We start from the raw sequence: 22852 nt of genomic DNA on the forward strand, positions 1-22852 counted from the left end.
AGTACTGCATACAAATAAGGGTAGGTGTGGAAGGTAGTATGGGCCCGTACTACTGAAAGCACAGGACCCATACGCGTATCAGGGAAACCATGACCTCTAGGGTTGGGTTGAGAGTTGGTTCCCGGGATAGTGGGAGGTGTCTGAGATTTTGGTGTTTTGTTTTCAATATGGAGATTTCAGGGCATGCTGGAAGTGGATCCGGGTCAGGATCAGGAGCAGGAGAGGGAGTTCCAGGTGGGTCCATACCGCCCGAGGTTGTCGGTCACATGAGTACGCGCGAGTTGGATGCGAGGATTCGTGAGATCCTGCATGATGAGGTTGCTACATTGTTCCGGGCTGAGCTGTCGGAACTATTTGGGTCGATCAAGACCGCCATGGTGGAGTCCTTTGATGAGCGCTATGCAACTCTCACAGAGACGGCTGCCGCGGCGGCTACAACGGCTGTAGCAGCGGCAGGGGGAGGAGCTAGTAGAGGTTTTTAGTATCGGGACTTCGATAATACGAAGCCTCCCACCTTCGATGGAGTTCAGGATCCGATCGTTGCTATGAGATGGTTATCAGACGTGGAGGGGTGTTTCTTTACGTGTTCATGCCCTGCTGATCAGAGGGTGAGGTGTGCTTTGAACCTGTTAAGGCTCGGGGCAAAGGATTGGTGGAGATTGACCACGGGGTCATACTCGGATGCGCAGAGGGTTGCGATTTCATGGGATCAGCTCAGAGAGATGTTCAGCATTCACTGTGTTCCGCAGGTCGAGAGGGAGAGGTTGGCTCAGGAGTTCCTTGAGCTGAAGCAGGATACAGAGTCGGTGACGGAAATCACCAGGATGCTTACTGAGAGGGCGATGTTTTGCACTGAGTTCGCTTCGAGCAGGCTCAGATGTCCCGATATCTGAGTATTTTAAAGAGGGACATCATGCAGTTTGTGTCCGCACAGAGGTGAGAGACCTTGTTGGAGTTGCAGGAGGCCGCCAGGCGGCGTGAGTTAGAGAGTGAGTTGCAGATGCGTGAGCTGAGGCAAGCTCCGGTTCAGTCGCAGCCAGCGACGAAACGGTCTAAGACCGTTGATTCCAGGATGGGAGATCAGGGAAGCCACATTTATGGAAAGTGTGGGAGGGGTCACACTGGAGTTTGTCGGTCCGGTGGTACATGCCGCAAGTGCGGAAAGGAGGGACACTGTGCACGGGATTGTCGGTAGTTAGTGCCGGTTCAGGATTTGTGAATATGTTATCATTGTCATCAGGTTGGACACTTGAGGGTCAACTGTCCACAGCTTGCTACAGGACCGGTGCAGGCTCCATCACCGCCCACATTGAGGATCACAGGTGGAGGTCAGGGTGGAGCGAAGCCCCCAAGGGCTTAGGGTCTTGCTTTTCAGCTTGCAGCGGGGGAGGTTCGAGCAGTGCCGGATGCAGCCGCAGGTATGTTTCTTTCTTGTTGTCTTATTTATTATGATTATTGTGTAGTATCGTTTATCTGCTAGTCTCGTTGGGTGGTTTTCGTTTTGGTATCCGTTGTTCCTTGAGGGTTTGGCATGGGTATGGGTTAGTATTTCGGGTTTTCGTTGGTTATCTTTTGTGAGGATTATTGGTGGATGCGGCGTTGGTTTGAATGTCGGGTAGCATCTGCAGTCTGAGGAACGAATATTTGAAGATTGGGTTCCTTTCGAGCGGGATGGTCGGTGTGGAAATGTGTTTTGCGAAGGTTGCTAGTGCTAGTGGGAATCAGTCTGAGTGTAAATGTGGGTTTTCTGCAAGGTTATCTTGGGAGGTCGATGATAGCGATCGGGGGTTGGTAGTCAGTGCCTTATGTGGGGGAGAATTGGAGAGTTCTCCGGAGGATCGACGAGTATGAAAGGTTGTTTACCTACATGGAATTCAGTAGTGTCTCGGTCAGCCGAGGGAATTGGTTGGTATGGGTAAATGGCAGGCGTGCGGGGCGGGATACAGACCAAGAGCTTGATTGTGCAGGGCCTGGGATCAGGCCGGGATCAAGTATGTATGATGAAGATAGAGTTCAGAACCTCTGGGGGGGCTAGAACAGTATGCATGGGAAGTTTTCCCAGAGAGGTAACTCGGAATGTTGATTGCTAGTTGAGCGGTCCGGATAGACTGAAGGCCAATGGGCGTACCAGTCAGCCGAAGGCTCGGTGAATGGTCCAGCTAGACTGAAGGCCCTGGAGGGCGGTCCAGGTCTGCTGAAGGTTATGAGACTGGTCCAGTTTGACTGAAGGCCTGGTAAGGCGGTCCAGTCATGATGAAGACTCTGCATGTGTCGTTAGATCGGTGCGAGGTAATGGATTAAGTATGTCGCGATATGTTAGCGTTGCAAGGTCTGGCCCCGAAGATTGATTGCAATCAGTGGAGGTAGTGCATGGACTTGAGAGTCTTCTCGGGTGGATTCAGAGTATGTATGGTGTATGGGATAGCAGTTACGCTATAAAGAGGTGGTGTAGCGTTAGGTGAGCACCGTAGTACTTGTCGTGGTGACAAGGCGGTCGAGTGGTTTTCCTTGGTAAGGAAAAAGGGAGGAATGTAATTCTGAAGGGGAGTGCAAATTCACGGAAGTGAAAGTGGCGGTGTAGAGTTATGCCGGAGTGGTCCGACGGTGGTCATTGAGGAGCGTGTGTAGCGGCGGTTTGGGATGACATCATGAGGGGATGTCTGTTGAGGTCGCGGAAGGTAATTCCGAGGCTGTAAAGTCAAGAGGCTCGTAAGGGATGCAAATATGGGGTTTTGGATTCCCATCTTTATTTCGGGAAAGGATTTGTGTATCAGTGGTTCATCCTGAGGGATGTTTTGAGGGTCATCAGAGTGATGAGTTTCCTAACCTGAGGGTGCTTGAGCTAGTTCAGCATGTGCATGCGATTGCAAGAAGAGAACTCATGGGAGTTGCTCTGAAGAGTGTGTCTTTCTGTTAGCATGGTATGGATAGAGTTGGATTCGGATCGCCAATCGGGTGGTGCATAGTTATTTATAGCTCACATTAGTCGGGTAATGGTTCTGATTTCGAGTAGTGTTGCATCATGAGTGGTACTCAGTTGTTGTGTGTGGTTAACGGAGGGTAAAGCCGGTGCCCGGTTTGAGACGGTGGTCAGGACACCGCAAGGAAGGAGAAAGTGAGTTCGAGTTTCGATGGGTATGCCTTGAGGGACCTGGTCCGGTTAAGGCCAGGTGGCATGTTGTGGGAGTATTTTTGGAGATGAGTTGCCGTAGGCTTCGAGGATGAAGCCTAATTTAAGTGGGGGAGAATTGTAACATCCCGGAATGGCAAGAGTAGAGTTGAAGGACTAAAAGTGTAAATTTTGAAGGGCAACTCGGCGAGTCCATGAATGGACTCGGTGAGTAGGGTCGCGACTTTGGTCGCGACTCAAGTGGCCTACTCGGCGAGTAGGTGCTGAGTGGAGAAAACCCTAAATCCGGGGAATGAGCCCTATTTAAAGAACATTATATCCTCTCCCCCAGCCTCTTTGATCCCCCTTGAAGTCCAGAAACCCTAGAAAGCGTGATTGAAGAAGATTAGAGTGCATTTGGAGCTTGGGGAGGTGTTTGTTGAAGAAATCTTGAAGGAGAAGAGGCTTGGATCAAAGGGATTTGCTTGGATTCGAGTTTCATTGCAGTTGGGGAATTCTTTTGAGGTAACATCTCGTTCTTGGGCTATCACTCATATGGATTCATAATTTTGGGGTTTGTGGGGAGTTTATTTTGGTATGTTTTGGAGTTTGGAGGTTAGATCTAAGGTTGCTACCTCAGATCTGGAATATTGAAGGCCTAGAGTGCATTAAAGTTCCTGTGTTTGAGTGCTTAGTGAAGCCATCATGTCCCAAACCCTAGCTCTAAAGTGAATCAGGCCTAGATCTCTTTGGATTCATGTAAAGTTTGCTACTTTACGTGATAAATGGATTGTAGGAGGCTAGATCTATGTTTTGGATCAATTGCATGGCCTGGAATGCTTCTGTTTGGATTCAGAGCGGTTGTACTCGGCGAGTCACAAGTGTGGACTCGACGAGTTGCTTGAAGATGAGCTGGAACTCGACGAGTTGGATGAACAACTCGGCGAGTAGGTTGAAGATAGCCTTAGACTCGGCGAGTCTGTTCTTGGACTCGGCGAGTCTTGTCGAAGAGTCCCAATATTTTCTGGTTGAGTCGAGAATCGGTGAGTCAAGGGATGACTCGGTGAGTTGGGTGCGAGTGGATGCAGAGTTGTTGGACTCAGCGAGTCTCGGGGTGACTCGGCAAGTTAGGTCGCGGATTGAGGGAAGTTCTGAGCATAGGGACTCGGCGAGTCATCGGGTTGACTCGGCGAGTAGATTCAGTCAGGGGTTGACTTTGACTTTGTCCAAGGTTGACCAGTTATCTTCTGGGGGTATTTTGGTAATTAAGAATATATATATATATATATATATTATATATATATATATATATATATATATATATATATATATATATATATATATTGAGTTGAGTGTTTTGGTGTTCAGTGGAGGAGTTCGTGTTGGAGTTCGAAGCAGCGGGATCTTATCCTTTCAGCCGGCAGTTTCGAGGTGAGTTATCCTCATTATATCAACAGGGTCTAAGGCACCAAGGCCGTCCATTTATTTGATTGAGATTCGGATATGGTTATTATGTTATTGTTTGTTATGTTTGCATCCTGGTAGCTAGGATGGTATATGCTGGAGGCCTAGTTAAGGTCAGTTTCCCAATATGTAGAGTGATGCTATGCTAGTGACCGATTAGGTCGGTAACCTGGTTAGGGTAATGATATGCTATGTGATCTACTTGATTGGTTTGTTGACTATGACTGTTATATGATTGTATGTTATGTGCACATGGTTGTTTGGACTGGAGATGGGTTGAGGCATACCCAGGGCGGACCAGTTGTTCTGAAGGCCCAGCGAGCGGTCCGGATAGGCTGTAGGCCCCACGAGGGCGGACCAGACGTGCCGAGGCTCGGAGAGTGGACCAGGCCGACTGAAGGCCCGATGCGGGCGGACCAGTCATACTGTAGGCTCAGAGAGTGGACCAGGTGGGTTGAAGGCCCGGTGCCGGCGGACCAACCACACTGTAGACTCGAAGGACATGATTAGACTCGGAGGGTGGATCCGGTGGACTGAAGGCCCGATACGGCGGACCAGTCACACAGTAGACCTGATATGCATGGTTGTTCTATGTTCTGTTATGTTATGTATGCTTTTTATGCTATGGGCCGGAAGGCAGTATGTTATGGGCCGGAAGGCAATATGTTTTGGAGCGGAAGGTCGTAGCCTTGGTATTTTGGGGGTATCTCACTAAGCTTTCGGGCTTATAGTTGTGGTTTAATGTTTTTTAGGTTCTTCAGGAGACTGTGGCAAGGCAAAGGCGTGATCGTACCGTTCCTCGCGTTTATGTTTTATGAAATGGACCTGGGAATATTCTGATAAATAATGTATTGAAAACCTTTTTGTAATAATTTAATGAAATCGGATTGTTTTTGAAAAATTTAAATTAGTTGGATTTTTCGGTCGTTACACATTTATAGAGGTTAGAATGATATTAAAGACAAACATAGAGTGTTTTAGAATAACAACCTTTGGAGCCTTTGAACCCACTTGGTTTTGGGGTGTTGATGAAGATAGAAAAATCAAAGAGTATGATTTTGTCTACAAGTATCCATCATCAAGATTAAGGAACTTGGAATGCTAGTTCCTTCTTGTATTCTTGTGTGTCTTAATCCTTTAAGTACTTAAATCAAATAAGCACTAAAGGATACAAATCAAGAGGGCTTCTAATGACCAAAAACTAGCTTCAAAAGGAAGGATGATGAGAGTAAAAGAAATTTCAGCCATTGTATGGATGAAATGAAAAGAGACTGAATAATTAGTCAAAAACTCATGGAAAGGCCTTCATTATATACTCTCATGCAAGACATACCTTTATATTATAATAATATAAAGTATTGGTAGCCTTTTAGAAGCATGGGGGACATAAGAAGAAAGTTGACAAGCAACTCTCTTCTTATAATAATAATTTTTGCCAAGCTTAAAAAGAAGACAAAAATTGTCTAGCTAGTTTATTAATTATTGTATATTAACTCATTGACTTGATCCTGGTTAACCAAAGTGTCCAAAACTTTATACATGAATTATTAAATCATACCATATGATATAATAACTAGTTATATTCTCTTTAATTATTATTTTCACAAAACAATCATTTTTCCTTAAATAAATACAAGAATTGATATAATTTATTTATTATCATATTAATAAAAATTATACAAAATGTGCCAACTTGATAAAAGTGCGACCCTATAGGATCATATATTATTAGCAATATCATTCAATAATGATTCTTGTGCGTATATATTCAATAATCTCCCACTTGCACCATATTCATTACCGATATAGACATTTCTTCTTCATCCAAACTCCGTTTCCAATTTTCTTTATATCCACGCGTAGCAATTGACAAGATCTACAACTTTCATTTAGACTGTGTCGATTAGTTTTGACTCTTATTTTTAAAGATATATGTTTAACAGGCTTAGTCTGTTAGGTGCTATTTGTTTTTTGTAAAAAACCTCTTCAGACCTCTTATTGATGCGTGGCCCAGCACACACGCATCACTTTTAATCTCGCAGGTGTTTGTTTTTTTAGAAGTCTTCATAGTAAAAAACCTCTGTGTGTGTTCTGTTTGGTGCAACACTTGTATTGACTCTTTGAAACACCCCAATTTTCAAAGCTAAAAATTTCGTTTTAAATAAGTAACTCATAAATTAGTTTACCAAAACATTGCTAATGTCATATCGATTTATAAAACTGTAACATCGTGTCTCAAAACCATATCATCAATAGTAATACAAATCATAGTATAATCCCAGAAAACTCGATGCAAAAATCATGTGTGAGTGTGATGTGCCGCTACCGCGCCGACTCCTTCCCCTTCGCTGAAGAGGTACTTGAAACAAAACTAAAAACTGCAAGCACGAAGCTTAGTGAGTTCCGCCATCATACCAAATACCACGTAATGCCTATCCATCGGTATCTTTCAACCGGTATCTATCGGGCATAACTGGGAGCTAGGTTCCCCTTCGGTATCTTTCAACCAGTAACCGGGAACTAACCTCCCCATCGGTATCTTTCAACTGGTAACCGGAAGCTGACCTCCCCTTTGGTATCTTTCAACCGGTAATCGAGAGCTAACCTCCCCTTCGGTATGTTTCAACCGGTAATCGGGGACTATTTCACCCCTACCACTATCATATAATAACATATCATAAGCATCCTGATCGCATTATAACACATCATGATCATACTGCTAGGCATGCATGGGTACTATCTACCCCTTCGGTATCTTTCAACCAGTAAATAAGGCTATATCACCCCTAATACTACTAACACATATGTCATAGCATCCTAGCACATAAGACATATCAGATAACTATACCAGATAATTATCACAAAGATAATCATCTAACAAACAACTCCTACTAGTGGGTCGACATTGTGACTGTAGACCCACTCCTACTGGAAGGTAACTCACCTCGATGTCGTGAAGTATCTGGACGGTCCTCGGCATGGGAATTAGCACGTCTCTACTCCTCAATCCCTACACAACGACCTTTTCCGATTACTAACGCATACCCATAATCGTTACAAGGGACAACCCAAATCCAAGTCAAGGTCAAGGTTAACATCCTGTTGACTTGACTCGCTGAGTTGGTCCACCAACTCGTCGAGTCCCTATTCCTTCAAAATGATACAACCCCCAAATCTACTCATTGAGCCTAGCAAGAACTCAGCGGGTTCACCTTTAACCATAGCATCAGGACCATCTTCAACTGACTCGCCAAGTTCATCCTTGAACTCGTCAAGTTTATCTTCATCATATGAATGTGTCCAGTCTAAGACTCGCTGAGTTCTATGAACAACTCGTCGAGTCCGTCTTCATGAGTTGGGAGATTGCCTTGGACTCACCGAGTCTGTTCATACACTTGTCGAGTCCTATGATTTCCAGGTCAAAGACAAACCCCTAGCAGGCTGAGTGTTCCTTCTACTCAAGTAAAACCATTTCCAGATGACGTTTTGGGGGGAAAAGCATCCCGAATCGCCGAGTCACCCAAGTGACTCGCCGAGTACCTCTTTTTCCAAGACTATACAGTCGATTATACTGGGTCTTAATGCACCCAAATCATAGATCTGACCTCCTATGGTCCCTTTTATACGTAAATCTACGAACTTGGTGTCCATGCATGGGGTTTTTGGCTCAAAAGGCTATAAAATGGGGTTTATAAGATGCATGGGCTTCCCATGGCCATGAAGTTGGCACCTTAATGCCATGGGAACCCTCAATGGTTCTAGATCTGAAGCTAAAACTACACAATATGATCCAAACCCAAAGGTAGCTTAGAAATGTCCTAAAAATGGCAAGATCCAAGTCTTAAAGGAGATCTATTATATGATAAGTCAAGGTTCAAGCTTTTTACCTTGAATGAACTAGAAATAGAGCAAAATCTCTGGATCCACTTGCTTCTTCAAGAACTCCCAAACTTCCACTTCTTCCTTCAACTTCAAACACACACACCAAAGGCACCAAAAGGCTCAAGAACACACAATAAGGGATAGGGTTTCGAGTTAGTGTTTTCTGGAAGTGAAAGGGGCGATGGAGGCTAGTTTGGGACGACTTAAGTTGTTTAAATACGCTGCAAACCCTAAATATTAGAGTTTTATCCAAACAGCTCCTACTCGTCGAGTCGGTCTTCCGACTCGTCGAGTAGGTCACTTAAACCCCGATCAAAAGTCGAGTCTACTCGACGAGTTGGGCCTCCCACTCGCCAAGTCCTAGAGTAAATTGCAACATTTTCTTGAATTCAATATGTACTAGGAATCAAGTGCTACACTCTTCCAACCTCTCCTTCTTTTTTCCTACCGAAATCTTGATTATATGTTGCTGAAATCTTATTTTACCTTTTTTTCATTTTTTTTTTGTTTATTCTTCTCTATTTTTTTTGTTTTTTTTATATTAAATAATAATAATTCTTGATGATATATCATTATTTTTTGCTAAAATATATTTATTTTTTTATTGAAATATCATTATTTTTTGCTGAAATATTATAAATTATTGCTGAAATGTCATACAATATTAAATTTGGTATTAAAAAGCTATTTTCGGTTTATAAAATCAGTTTATTTTAAATTTTTAATACTGCAGCAGCATGCATATATTAAAAAAACAAACACACTTCTTATTACAGTCTGCATCCGTTTAGTTCACCTCTTCTACTGCAAAGGGTAACAGAGGTGGTCCGCAAACTTCATGAATTTTTGCTTCAAAAAAACAAACAACACCTTAAAGTCCGTTAAAAAAATTCATAACATTCTCATATGATATCCGTTCTCAATTTATATCGACAGAACCATATGGATGAGATCTTCAACTCTCGTTTAGATTTTTTTTCAAGCAATCAATCGATCTCTACTTCAGTTTTTGAGTTGTATACTACTGCGTTGAAACTTAAAAAAATCATAACTCTCTTTTACGAAGTCAAACTTTAGCGTTCTTTATATGTACGAAATCTTTGTCACGTATACGATAACTTTTCTTAAGATTATTTATCCTAAATAATCATCTAACAAAAAAAAAATTATTTTTACGCTTATTATCTATAAAGTGAGTAGCCTAAATTTGTAGGTGTTACACAATTCATGATAGCGAACATAGGAACATTTGAAGTTGGAATTTTATATGATTGGCTATGTTAGTACCAAAGGGACTCAACATGCCATACAACTCCTTTATAAACATTTGCAAGTTGTTCATATGAAAATCGGAATGAACTTATTATATGTATATGCCAGCTAATCGACCATAATCAAATTTTAAGTAAAAAAAATTTCATTTCTCTTTAAAATATGTTTGATAACTATTCATATAGTTTTTGAATGTAGTGGTAGGAGCTGAATCAGGAAGATCTATATCAAAGGTATGATCTTTGTATTTGAAAATGAGAACCTTTCTCAAAGTGCTAATTGAAGTAGCTTGATCATCCTACTTACTAATCCTTTTGAGAAGTTTTTATACTTTTATAGTAGTAGATTTAGGTGGATAATCTTACAGACATCATTCAATATTGATTCCATTCTTGTTTGTTTTATGAATACTTAAAATACTTTTCAACCTTAAACGAATTATTAACAAGGCTATGATCCATATTTGACTTTGCGATTTGTAAAGGGATGCTGTAAACGCACAACAAAGTAATTTAGGTAGGTAATGCAATATACCAGTTTCAAACTTTTGAAACTCCTTGATCATTCGAGATTCATTGACATTCAAAGGCATGTTAATCATGATTGTGCTCATCTTGATACAATGACGGGGATGTTGTAGATCATTGAATAGATGGTACATCAACCATGCAAAACCGTGTGACCCTTGATATTGACGTGTCAGTTCACCACATGCGCTCCATTAATAGAATAATTCCACGAGTGACATCATATTAAATTTATATTTTTCAATGATGTGTCAATTAACTACACACAATCCATCATCAAAATATAAACAATATGTGTGTTTTCATGGATAACACAAGACTCACATTTTTAGACATATAAAGTGGGAATTTTGTTTATTAATTGATTAATACTTTTAATATTGAATAACAAAATCCGATCAGATCCTTCTGGCAACTCCACTCACAAAATACAAAAGGCAGTGAGGTTGGTAAGCGTGAATCATTTTAAAAACCGATCTCATTAGGAATCACATAGACCTCTTTAAGATAGTATTAGAATGGGTGCACTTAGTCTTGATTAGATGATAATGTTTTTTAGTTAAACATGTGAGGACACATGTGGTATAATTGTTATATATATATATATATATATATATATATATATATATATATATATATATATATATATATAGTAATTATACCACATACGAAATTTAAACCTTTTAAACTTTATATTCTTCTCTTTCAAATTTAATTCACTTATTAAATAGTTGAAGGCAAATAATCAAATTTTAACTTCAAGTTTAATTATGTACCATATTTTGGTTAATCAAATGATCAAAATTAAATCCTATTAAACAATATTTTAAATTAATCTAAAATACAAATTTATCAAATTTAAACAACTTATGATAATATTCAAGATTAATATTCAAGTTTAAATAATATTCAAATTTGATTAATTTAATATTTGAATCTAACTTCTAATTAAATAATATTCCAAACTAATCTCCTTATTTGAATATTTAGGTTTAGACAATTTAAAACAATATTTTAATCAAGAGGTTATTGTGGTTTTTTCGAAAAAAAATAGATAAATTTGAATTCTGAAAAACTCGACCAAGCGCGCCACATCCAACAAGGGGTGCACCATGTCTATCGTTAAATCCAAATTTTGTAGGTTTCTTTTGTTTTCGATTTTCACTAAGTTAGTGCATACAACTAAAACCTATTAGGCTTTGATAGCAATGTTGGGTTTCTATAATATTATGTACATATCAAGAAGGTGGCGGAATAATCTAATGATTTACATAAGTGTACATGCACCTTAGATCTAGGTTTTACTAGTTTTAGCAACGAACTTTAAAACTAACAAAAGAAGGATAGAACACTTACCTCTTGATCATGTGCTCGACAACCTTTCAATAGATGAAGAGCCTAAAGTAAAACTCATCTAATATAGTTAGTCCTAAGACTCCGAAAGCAGAACAACGAAAACCCTAATTAGGGTTAAATCAAAAATCAATAACCCTTACAGAAGGGTTATATTTTCATCAACGGAGAGAGAGAAGAGAGGAGCGAACGAAATTCTAAAGGAATCATCAATTAGGGTTTGATCAATAGGGTCTTATTTATAGGCACTTGATTTAATACTTAAGCAATACAAATTTCTAAAGGATAATCCTCGCCTTATTCAACCACATGCCTTATCCTTATTAGGATAAGAAGAAATCATCCACCTCCTCTTACTGAAGAGTTCTAGAATATTCAAATTAATCCAAAGAATTTAAATAATATTCAACCAATTTAATTAGTTATCAAAATAGATTCTAATTAGTTTATTAAATCCATAATAAATTAACAACTTATTTTATCCATTTCCTTAATGTTATTTGTGTCATGAGGCCAACAAGAAAGCATTTTGTTATTATTTAGAAATATCAACAACTAGTTAATGATCTTAGACACTATTTCCAACAATTAACGAATGATTTTTTATAAGTTGTAAATTGTGAATGCATGATGTTTTTTTTAAATTGTGAATGCATGATTTTTTAATGCAAATCTGATTGCTTCAATTAAAGAAATAAATTTTAAGCTATGAATACATGATTCTTTTTTTATACATATATGATCGTTTAAATGAAAAACATGAGTTTTAAATGTAATGCATTATTTAATATAAGTATTAAATTGTGAATGTTTGATTCTTTATACATATTTGGAAGGAAGGTGACGGTGGTCACACATGTGGTTAGTGGTGACGATGGTTGATGGTGGCGTGTGGTAGTTGGCGGTGATAGAGTTTGGGTTTGATTATTTGAGTATGTGAATCAATGTATGAAGAATTGTATTAAGTTGTGAATTTTATATATTAAACTGAAAATTGACTATATTAAATGGTGTATTTTATATAATTTAATGATAAAATATAAATGAATGTATGCTTGAATTATTAGAGTGTAAATTAGTGAATTAATATGTTTATTAAACTATGAATATGATATTTTGAGTTGTGGATGTCTTATAAACGATATATATATTTAAATATATTTACAATTTAGAATAAAGAAAATTGAATTTCTCAAAGCATAATTCTATTTTTTGTTTATATTAGATTTTATATATTTGACTATAAAAATGAAAAGTGTGTTAAAATGTATTATGAGAGAAATAGGAGTTATAATATGTATTCTATTAAGTTGTGAATACGACCAAAAAATATCACTGAATTTATTGTTAATCCGACGATGGTCCGAAGATGATCCAGCGGCGGTTCAACAACAAAAGAAGAAAACAAATTTGCTTCTATGATATCAATGTTTGACTTTCCCAAAATTTTAGTTCCCGTTTCAAAGCATACATACTTCATTAAGCAATTTTACTGGATAGCCACTAGTTGTGAGATTCATGTATTACATGAGTTTATTCGAAAAAAAAAAAAAAAAAAAAAAAACATACATGAAGATCTAACAATTTAGAAAATTTAAATTTATAAGAAAAGTAAAATATTTAATTATTAAAATTGAAGTGTTTATTTATCTTTTAAATTTAAATAAATAAACAACTAAATTAATTGGATACAATTTAGAAATTATAAGGAAGTTGCATTAATGAATTAAATATACATTCATGATTACATTTATTACATTTAAGTATTATATAAAATTTAATAAAACAGAAAAAACTACAAAATGACATATATGAAAATAATTTAATTTAAATTTACGACAAAATGACATGTGACATTAGGGGTGGACATTTGGACCTGTGGAACAGAGTGTTTTCTTGGACCCCGTGCCGGTTCTCGGTTCTAGGATTTGAGTAAAATCGGTCCGGTTTTTTTACGGTCTGGCCGGTTTCGGGTAAAAACTGGTTTTGGACCGGCTTATTTTAAAAAAAAATGTATTTTGTGAAATTCTTTAAACAAATATGTCTCATTTATTTTAAGTCAGGTTGACATGCGATTTTTTCCAGTGTATAATTTAAATTTTGTAGATTATTTTAGAATATAATTTTTTATTTTTAGTGTTATATTCGATGAGTTACAATCCTTCAAATATGATATATCAAAGCTGAAATATTTCAACTTTTTAGCAAAAATTTAAACTTTTGTATTCTGTGAAATTCTTTAAACAATCATACCTCATTCGTTTTAAGTTGGATTGATATGCGGTTTTGGTAACGTGTAATTTAGAGTTTGTAGATGAATTTAAACTATAATTTTGTTGTTTTTGGTGTTATATTAGATGAGTTATAATCCTTCAAAGATGAGATATCAAAGCTGAAATATTTTAGTTTTTCAGCAATAAATTTAAACTTTTGTATTCTGTGAAATTTTTTAAACAAAAATATCTCATTTGTTTTAAGTCGGATTGATATGCGGTTTTTTCCAACATGAAATTTAGACTTTTAAGATGATTTTAAACTATAATTTTGTTGTTTTTAGTGTTATATTCAATGAGTTACAATCCTTCAAAGATGAGATATTAAAGCTGAAATACTTCAGCTTTTCAGCAAAAAATTTGAACTTTTGTATTCTGTGAAATTCTTTGAACAAGCATATCTTATTTGTTTTATGTTGAATTGACATGCAGTTTTTTCTAAAGTGTAATTTAGAGTTTGTAGATGAGGTTAAACTATAGTTTTGTTATTTTTAATGTTATATTCAATGAGTTACAATCCTTCAAACAAATGGTATAAAGTATAAACAATTAAAGATTGACCGGTCCAAATGGCACGAGAAACAGAAACATATTCAGTTTTACGAGTTGTACCCTATCAAACCCAAAAAGTATTCATTTTAACGAGTTGTAACGTATCAAACCCGAAAAGACGTTTTAACAAGTTGTACCGTATGTATGTAAAGTTGTACCGATCCAAACGGGTCAAGAACTGGAAAACCCGGACTTGGACCTGATAAGTCTCATCCGGTTTGGTCCACGGTCCACAATATTCTTCTAAACTGGTCCGGTTCAGAAGCCGGTCTGGTCCAAATGCTCAACCCTATTGTGACATAATACATAAAAAGATGACAATGATATATTTATTTTTTCATTTATTAGGATGGATGTATCTTGGTATAACTTTTTATTCTTTATTTTTTCATTTTATTTTTATTCATTTCCATTTCCACAATTCAAATTGATTTTGCTTTCAATATTTTGATGGTCGCACAAGCGTTTTTCCGTCAACACCAGTTGCTATTGAAGAATTTTTCTTTTATTCTGCCTTCACATTCTTCGTTTCCATTCACACTTCCTTCTCCTTTATGTATTTGAATGTTCGCAACCACAACCATTCACATACCAATTGATCGACTCGCTGAAATATTGGATCTCTCTCTCATAATCTCTAAATTTAGCATTGCAGGACATATTCAATCAGCTTTCCTTAACTTGATTTTGTTACGATTCCACAAAATTAAACATCTTTACAAGGTTTGAATCAACAAAAAGAGCAGGAAGAAAAGGTCAGGTGTGAGAAGAATTAAGCTCAGATCATAGGGGCTAGATGTTTCAACTATTCGACTAGGATGTATGGGCATGTCTCAAGGCTACGGACTTCCCAAACCTAAACAAGAGATGATAAAAGTCATCCACCATGCCATCAACTTCGACGTCACTCATCTCGACACCTTCGACGTCTACGGACCTCACACTAACTAAATCCTCGTCGGCAAAGTAATTTGATTACCGCTATTTATTGTATTTCGTAGCTACAGTATTATTATAAAACGAATATGACTGATGATCCATTTTTTTAAACGAACAAATCTTTTACAAAAAGAACAAAATGTCGAAAAGTTAAAAACATTCCTAAGTTGTAAAAAAATTATGGATTCTGATGATCCATTTTTTTAAAAGTCGTTTTCGGATAAATAAAAAATCTATTACCTACGAACAATGGCTAGAATATCAAAACAATGAAACTAACTACTCAACAACCATCATAGGATTTTGAAACCATCTAACCCAACTCAACGATCCCTTATATCTTTATTTCTATATTGACACCAAGATAAATGTGTTTGAGAGCCTATTCTACTTTGAAAAGGTGTTCATTAAGGCTGAAAGGAGTAATGCCACACTGCCACATAGGTGTCACATCATCTTTTACCATAAAAGTATCATTTCTTGCTACACCAAAGGAGTGGTGTCACACATATTTTTTTAATAAATAAAAACTTTAATTTTAATTAAAAACAAAATATCTCATTAATTAAAGATAAAAAAAACATTACATTGCATTACTTGGAAAAACAACATAAAATCACATTTAAAAAATCATAACAAATTGAAAAAAACTAAAAATCTTAAAGCTACGAACTTAAAAAAATACACCAATCGATTTAAAAAAAATCCTACTTAGCATAACATTTTTAAGGTTGGCTTTAATTGTCATAGTAATTTCTAGCTCCTCCCCGATTAGGTTCGACATGACCATCGTTAGTATTTTCAAGCCACTTTCCTTTTGTTTCCGAAGCTGTCTTTTGGAAGCAAGTTGCAAAATTTTGTCCATTCTATATTTTATACTATTCATATTGTCTCTCATTTCTTTCAACTCATCTGAATCCGATAATTTGCCTTTACCTTTGCCTTTTGCTTTGTCCATTCCCATTGGTCGGGAAGGTAGTGAAACTCGAACGGGTTCACCTTCATTGAGGTCGAAACCAACACGAGCATTAGATGTAATGTGGTTGGATTTAGATGTTCTTTAGCGTTTTGAAACACTGTCGATATGCTCCTCGGATGCTTTGTTGTTTTGTTATTTCTTGTTATCTTTCACAATATTTCAAACTTCAAGAAACTTGAAAACCTTTATATTTTTTTAGGTACACTTTTAGTGCTTTCTGCAAAATCACATTATAGCTTTCTCCGTTTTCTATCGACGTTTCATGTTGTTATATAAATCATTAAGCAATATGACTTCCCTGTTCATGTTCCTCCATTTCGAGAATACTTGATGTTTTGAACGATATTCTCCACAGTTCATTATGGAACCTATGTCTAACCCGCATAAAAAAATGGTCGTGTTTTGGTTCTTTTCCTGACATCAGATCTTCTAAAATATTGATCCATGATTGTGCCAATACTAACAATTCTAGGGGTTCCCATCCTTTACTCGTCACCTTCTTTTTTCTTTTACTTGGTGCTCGAGTGCGTTGAGTTTCTTAAACGAATTCAGGTTCATAATCAGAAATGAATGTTCGTGGTTGTGATTGTGTTTGTTGAAAAAACTCAAGTTGAGACAAAAATCCAAACAAATTACAATTTGGGTCGAGTTGAGGTTATGTTTGTGGAAGTGGTGTTGGTCGTTGTGGTTGTGAGATTTGTTGTGGATAACACTAAAGCATACCGTCATAGAGATAATATGTGGGCGAATAAATCGATTGATCATACGAAGGTGTTGGGTTGGGGTGTTTCTAGTGGGTGATTTTTTGTTGATAGGCTTTTTGGAAGAAGATATGTTGAGAGATTTTGAGAAAAAAGATGGTAAAATATAAAGAAATGTGAGTGAGGTTTTGTAACAAAAAGATATGCATATATAGGGTTATTAAAATAATAACATTTGAAGAAATAGATGAACAGTCAAAAACACCACACCTAATCACAAAAAACAAGGCTAAAGTTAGCCACACTGTGGCCTAAACCGCACCAAGGGGGCGGTGTTCCCTTACCACGATGGAGAAACTGCAGCTGGAGACCACACCACTCCCTCAAGCGTAAACCCTCCACATCATATTCATGCGCTTGTTTTTGCCTCTGGATTAGGGATGTTTAAAAGTCTCATGTCTCTTGGGACCTAGGACCCGTGGGGCTTCAATCCCGTATGAAAGATATTTGTCTAAAAAATTGGGGGCGAGGGCACAGGTGGGGACAAGATTAACCCTCGTTTTATATTTGGGGGCAGGGACGGGGTTAGACAGTACCACCCCGAACCCCAACAGGGGCCATTAATATATTATTTATATTAATATTTATTAATTATATAAGTATAATAAACAATAGCAATTTCCAAAAATCAACAAAATAATATCTTTTTAATTTGTTAGCATAACTTTTTAAAATATTATAATATTTTTATTTTTAATATATAAAATTATGTTATAAATAATTAATTTTTAACCTGGGAACCCAAAAATTTGGGGTGGGAAATACAATCCGGTTGATATTTGCAATCCGGATAACCAAAATCCTAAATATTGTTTCAAATAGAAAAATAAAGATTTTATTTTACAGGTGTCCACCAACGGCGGTGTATAGAACTTTTTAATTTCATTCTTTATTGATTTCATCTCCCCAATTCAAATGGCTTTTTGCCATCTATATTTCCATGGTCGCACAACACAAACGTTTGTCCGTCAACGCTAGTTGCTATGGAAGAATTTTTTATTCTGCCTGCACTTTCTTCGTTTCCATTCACACTTCCTTCTGCTTTCTATTTGAATGATCGCAACCACAACCATTCACACACCGATTGATCAACAATCTGAAATATTGGATCTCTCTCATAATCTACGAATTTAGCATCGCAGTACGTATTCTATCAGCTGTCCTCAACTTGATTTTGTTATAATTCCACAGAATTATACATCTTTATAAGGTTTGAATCAACAAAAAGTAGCAGGAAGAAAATGTCAGGTGTGAGAAGAATTAAGCTCGGATCACAGGGGCTAGAGGTTTCAGCTATTGGACTAGGATGTATGGGCATGTCTCAAGGCTACGGACTTCCCAAACCTGAAGAAGAGATGATCAAAGTCATCCACCACGCCATCAACTCCGGCGTTACTCATCTCGACACCTCCGACGTCTACGGACCTCACACTAACGAAATCCTCGTCGGCAAGGTTATTTGATTACCACTCCTTTTTGTATTCCATAGCTTCAGTGCGATTAGATTACGAATTGATTGCCTTGTGTGTATGAGTTAATGGTTGTTGTTAATTCGTTATTATTGTGCTTCGCAGCTTTGAATGTGAATTTTGACTGATATGTATGTGTGAATTCGTGATTTGTACAGGCTTTGAAGGGAGTGAAGAGAGAGGACGTTCAATTGGCTACGAAATTTGGAGTCAAATTCGGAGAAAGTTTTGATAAGGCGGAAGTCCATGGAGAACCGGAGTACGTTAGGGCTTGTTGTGAAGCCAGTTTGAAGCGGCTTGATGTTGATTACATCGATCTTTACTATGTTCATCGCATCGATACAACTGTCCCTATCGAAGTCACGGTTCGTCTCTTATTTCACTTCTTTCTAGTTACTATGCATACACTACCTTCTTAGTTAGTCAAATTCAGCTAGTTATTCATAAATTGTTAAAAACCCCATGAAAATTTCCCCAATTTCAATGCGGGATCTCCCTTAAGAATCAAAAGATTTTGTATTACAACTTTAGTGATTATGTTGAATTGTGTTCACAGATGGGAGAACTCAAGAAACTTGTTGAAGAAGGTAAGATAAAATACATTGGTCTATCAGAAGCAGGCCCTGCAACCATCAGAAGAGCACACGCTGTTCATCCAATAACAGCTGTACAGCTGGAGTGGTCTTTATGGACTAGAGATGCAGAAGAAGAAGTCATTCCTACTTGCAGGTAATCGATGAAGTATTTTTTACTGATATTAGTATTATTGGGAGATATATAACTAGCCATTTCTAGGTTTAATGTTGATGATTGTTATATATTTTTTTTTTCCAGAGAATTGGGAATTGGGATTGTTCCTTGGGGTCCTTTGGGTAGTGGGTTCTTCGCATCAGGTCCAAAGTTGGTGGACAATCTCACAGATAACGACTTCAGAAAGGTTTGTGCTTATAGCATTCGATTTTCTTATATCCTCTTAGTTTTGTAGTTAGTTCCACTTATTCTTTTTTGCATTCTTTTATAGATTCTACCAAGGATGCAAGGAGAGAACTTTGACCACAATAGGGTTATATATGAGCGGATTAATGAAATGGCACAAAGAAAGGGGTGCACATCGTCACAGTTGGCACTAGCTTGGGTCCTACACCAAGGTGATGATGTGGGTCCCATCCCTGGTACAACCAAGATTGAAAATCTAAACCAAAACCTTGGAGCTCTTGATGTTAAACTCACAGCTGAGGATTTGGCTGAGATTGAATCTATATCATTCAAGGGTGCTAGAATGCCTGAATTTCTTTTGGTGCATAGTTATACAAATTCGGATACTCCACCTGTGTCCTCGTGGAAATCCAAATAAGCCGAAGATGAGTTTGCCTCTAATAATGTTGTTAATTGGGTTTTTTTGGTTATGAAGAAATGTTATAAGTACGTGCCTTTTTGTATTGTTTTTGTATTTGTATTGTACTGGAGTATGCTTTTTGTCGTAAGCATGTGAGAATCCGTAAGTCTACATGTTCAAGTATTAACATCACCTTTCTCTAATGGGTTAAAGAAACGTGCAACAAAATAATGTTGTAAGTAATCTTATATATATAGTTTTTTTTATCATATATGTTGGAATTTGGAAGTAATGTGTATGAACTTTGCACATAAATTAGAAAAAAATGAAGAACGAAACCATAGATGGCATGGCCATGTGCGAAGGTACAAGTATTTAATGCATAGAATGTGCCTCAACGACTTGTACATTCATAGATTGAGAGGAAACCCCAGACGACTCAAGATGAAACCGTAAATGGCTATATGCCATTTGCGCTTTCGTGTCTCGAAAAATGGGCAAAGTGGTTTTTTTATATATACAATGAAATCGTAGGTGAGAGGACGATTTTGTAGATATGTTGATGAATCTGCCTGTGTTTCTTGTCTATTTTTGGATCAACCCTAACTAATCTTTGCAAAGTAATGGTGAAATTAGGTTATTTTAGTAAATTTCTTAAAATTTAGAGTGTTTGGGATTCTTTTTAAAACAATTTTGATTTTTAATTTTTCCAAAAAAGTAAAAAAAGAGCCAAAAGATATTTGGCTAATACACAAGATCTTTTAAAAATAATTTTTTGTATAGAAGAAAAAGTTCTTTTTTAAAAATTATCAAATTCTATCTTTTTTATAACTTTTGTAACTTTTAATCTGAAAAATTAGCTTTTAATACAAACATATTTTAAAATAATCCAAAACCCACTCAATGTTATTACATAAACAAATACAAACATGTAAATTCGTTAGATAATAAGACATTCTAAAAGATGCCTTTTGTCGAAGCAAAGAAAAACTAGTGTACTTCTTGGATATGGCGTAACCACTTCAGTTCATATGAACAACTTTTTTAAATAATTTCCAAACATTCAATAGGTTTGTGTAGAAGGTAACATAAACAGAGTAAAAATGGGAGAAGCAGTTGTGATACCTACAAGAAAGATCGGATGCCAAGGTTTACAGGTATCAGCAATTGGATTAGGATGTATGAGTATGTCCCAAACCCCCAAATCACAACAAGAGATGATCGAACTCCTACACACCGCCATTGATTCCGGCGTCACATTCCTCGACACCTCCGATATCTACGGTCCTCACACCAACGAACTCCTAATTGGCCAGGTCTAAACTACATTTCATGTGTGTGTGTTTGAACTTGGTTATGATTTTGAAATAACAGCTTGAATCGATTCTAAATGTTGATTATGACAGGCTTTGAAAGGAGGGAGACGAGAAAAAGTACAGTTAGCTACCAAATTTGGGATCACGTCAATCTCACTTGCAGAAGGGCTGGCGGTGACCGGCGATCCTACTTATGTTAAGGAAGCTTGCGCCGGTAGCTTGAAGCGGCTAGGAGTTGAGTTCATCGATCTCTATTATGTTCATCGGATCGATACAACCATTCCTATTGAACTCACGGTTTCTCCTTCTTCCTTCCTCTTTAAATTAAATCCTGCAACATGTCAACCAAATCCACGGTTTATGATTGATAATGAAAATATCAGAAAACAAGATATAAAATCGGAAATTAATTCTTTTAATATTGTAATGGTACTAGATGGAAGCACTGAAGGAGCTAGTTGAGGAAGGTAAGATAAAATACATAGGCCTTTCTGAAGCTTCACCTGAAACCATTAGAAGGGCACATGCTGTTCATCCAATAACTGCCGTTCAGCTTGAATGGTCGTTGTGGACAAGAGATGTTGAAGAAGAAGTTATTCCCACTTGCAGGCAACTCTCTTCATCCATTTTCAATCATATTCAGTTTAACGATACTTTTTCGTATTTTAAATTCTGAAAATTTTCAGAGAACTTGGTATTGGGATTGTTCCATATTCCCCTCTAGGAAAAGGATTCTTCTCCTCTGGTCTAAATCTTGCTGAAAACCTTGCCCTTGGTGACTTCCGAAGGGTTTGTAGACTCACAATCACATCTTGATAGCTCATATGATTTTGTGATTGATTCATGATCAGTGATTCAGTGTTCATTGTCTTGTATAGAATATACCAAAGTTTCAGGGTGAGAATCTGGAGCAGAACATGGTTTTGTTGGAAAGGGTGAATAAAATGGCAAAAAAGAAGGGGTGCACGACTTCACAACTAGCATTGGCGTGGGTTCTACAGCAGGGGGATGATGTAAGTCCCATACCTGGGACTACTAAGATTGAGAACTTTAAGGAAAATATTGGAGCTGTATCTGTGAAATTGACACATCAAGACATGGATGACTTGGAAACAATCGCGTCTAGTGTGAAGGGTGAGAGATATCCAGATGCAGTAATGAAATCCAATTGGAACAATGCCAATACTCCACCTTTGTCATCTTGGAAAGCCAAGTAAACAAGGTTCGTTACCCGATTAACAACCCATGTATGTCAGGCAATCAAACATTTAGCATTTTGTTTTACCTTTATTGAATAAAAGATATATTTAGATTTTTGTTTTGTTTCTACTACACAAAATCATGCATCATATAGAGGTTATGGGTTGAATTGTCCAGTCCAGATATACCTTCCCCATTACCACCTTTAAAAAGTGAGAAATCTAGGGTATTCTCTCCGGCCGAAGAACTATTATATTAATCCATAATATTTATAAAAGTGAAGAAGAATTATGACAATCACTTGAGGTTATCCATATTTTCAGTAGTTATTTCTTTTTGCTTTAATCATCATTGTCAACCAATTCCATTTATGTATGTTCAGTGATGTAGGTGGATAATAGTCTAGAGGTCAGCTGTCCA

At 37.2% G+C, this 22852-nt stretch overlaps 2 protein-coding genes across 3 annotated transcripts; both read left to right on the forward strand.

Annotated features, from left to right (window-relative positions):
• Positions 1-18011: 18011 nt before the first annotated feature.
• Positions 18012-20187, forward strand: LOC145000438 (auxin-induced protein PCNT115-like). Of its 2 annotated transcripts, none has more exons than XM_078959667.1 (6): positions 18012-18252; positions 18340-18565; positions 18739-18945; positions 19137-19309; positions 19415-19517; positions 19602-20187. In XM_078959667.1, the coding sequence occupies exons 2-6, from the start codon at positions 18353-18355 to the stop codon at positions 19932-19934; spliced, it is 1029 nt and encodes a 342-aa protein (XP_078815793.1). In that variant the 5' UTR covers positions 18012-18252; positions 18340-18352; the 3' UTR covers positions 19935-20187. The 2 variants fall into 2 exon arrangements, with proteins under 2 accessions (XP_078815793.1, XP_078815794.1); XM_078959668.1 differs by having other exon boundaries at positions 18343-18565.
• A 720-nt stretch (positions 20188-20907) lies between these two features.
• On the forward strand, positions 20908-22553 carry LOC145000584 (putative aldo-keto reductase 2). Its single transcript, XM_078959836.1, has 5 exons — positions 20908-21232; positions 21323-21529; positions 21669-21841; positions 21919-22021; positions 22111-22553. The coding sequence occupies exons 1-5, from the start codon at positions 21020-21022 to the stop codon at positions 22447-22449; spliced, it is 1035 nt and encodes a 344-aa protein (XP_078815962.1). The 5' UTR covers positions 20908-21019; the 3' UTR covers positions 22450-22553.
• The last annotated feature ends 299 nt before the right edge of the window (positions 22554-22852 follow it).

This window comes from Lactuca saligna, chromosome 6, assembly GCF_052625555.1.
Source record: "Lactuca saligna cultivar CGN05327 chromosome 6, ASM5262555v1, whole genome shotgun sequence".
NCBI classification, from domain to species: Eukaryota; Viridiplantae; Streptophyta; class Magnoliopsida; order Asterales; family Asteraceae; genus Lactuca; species Lactuca saligna.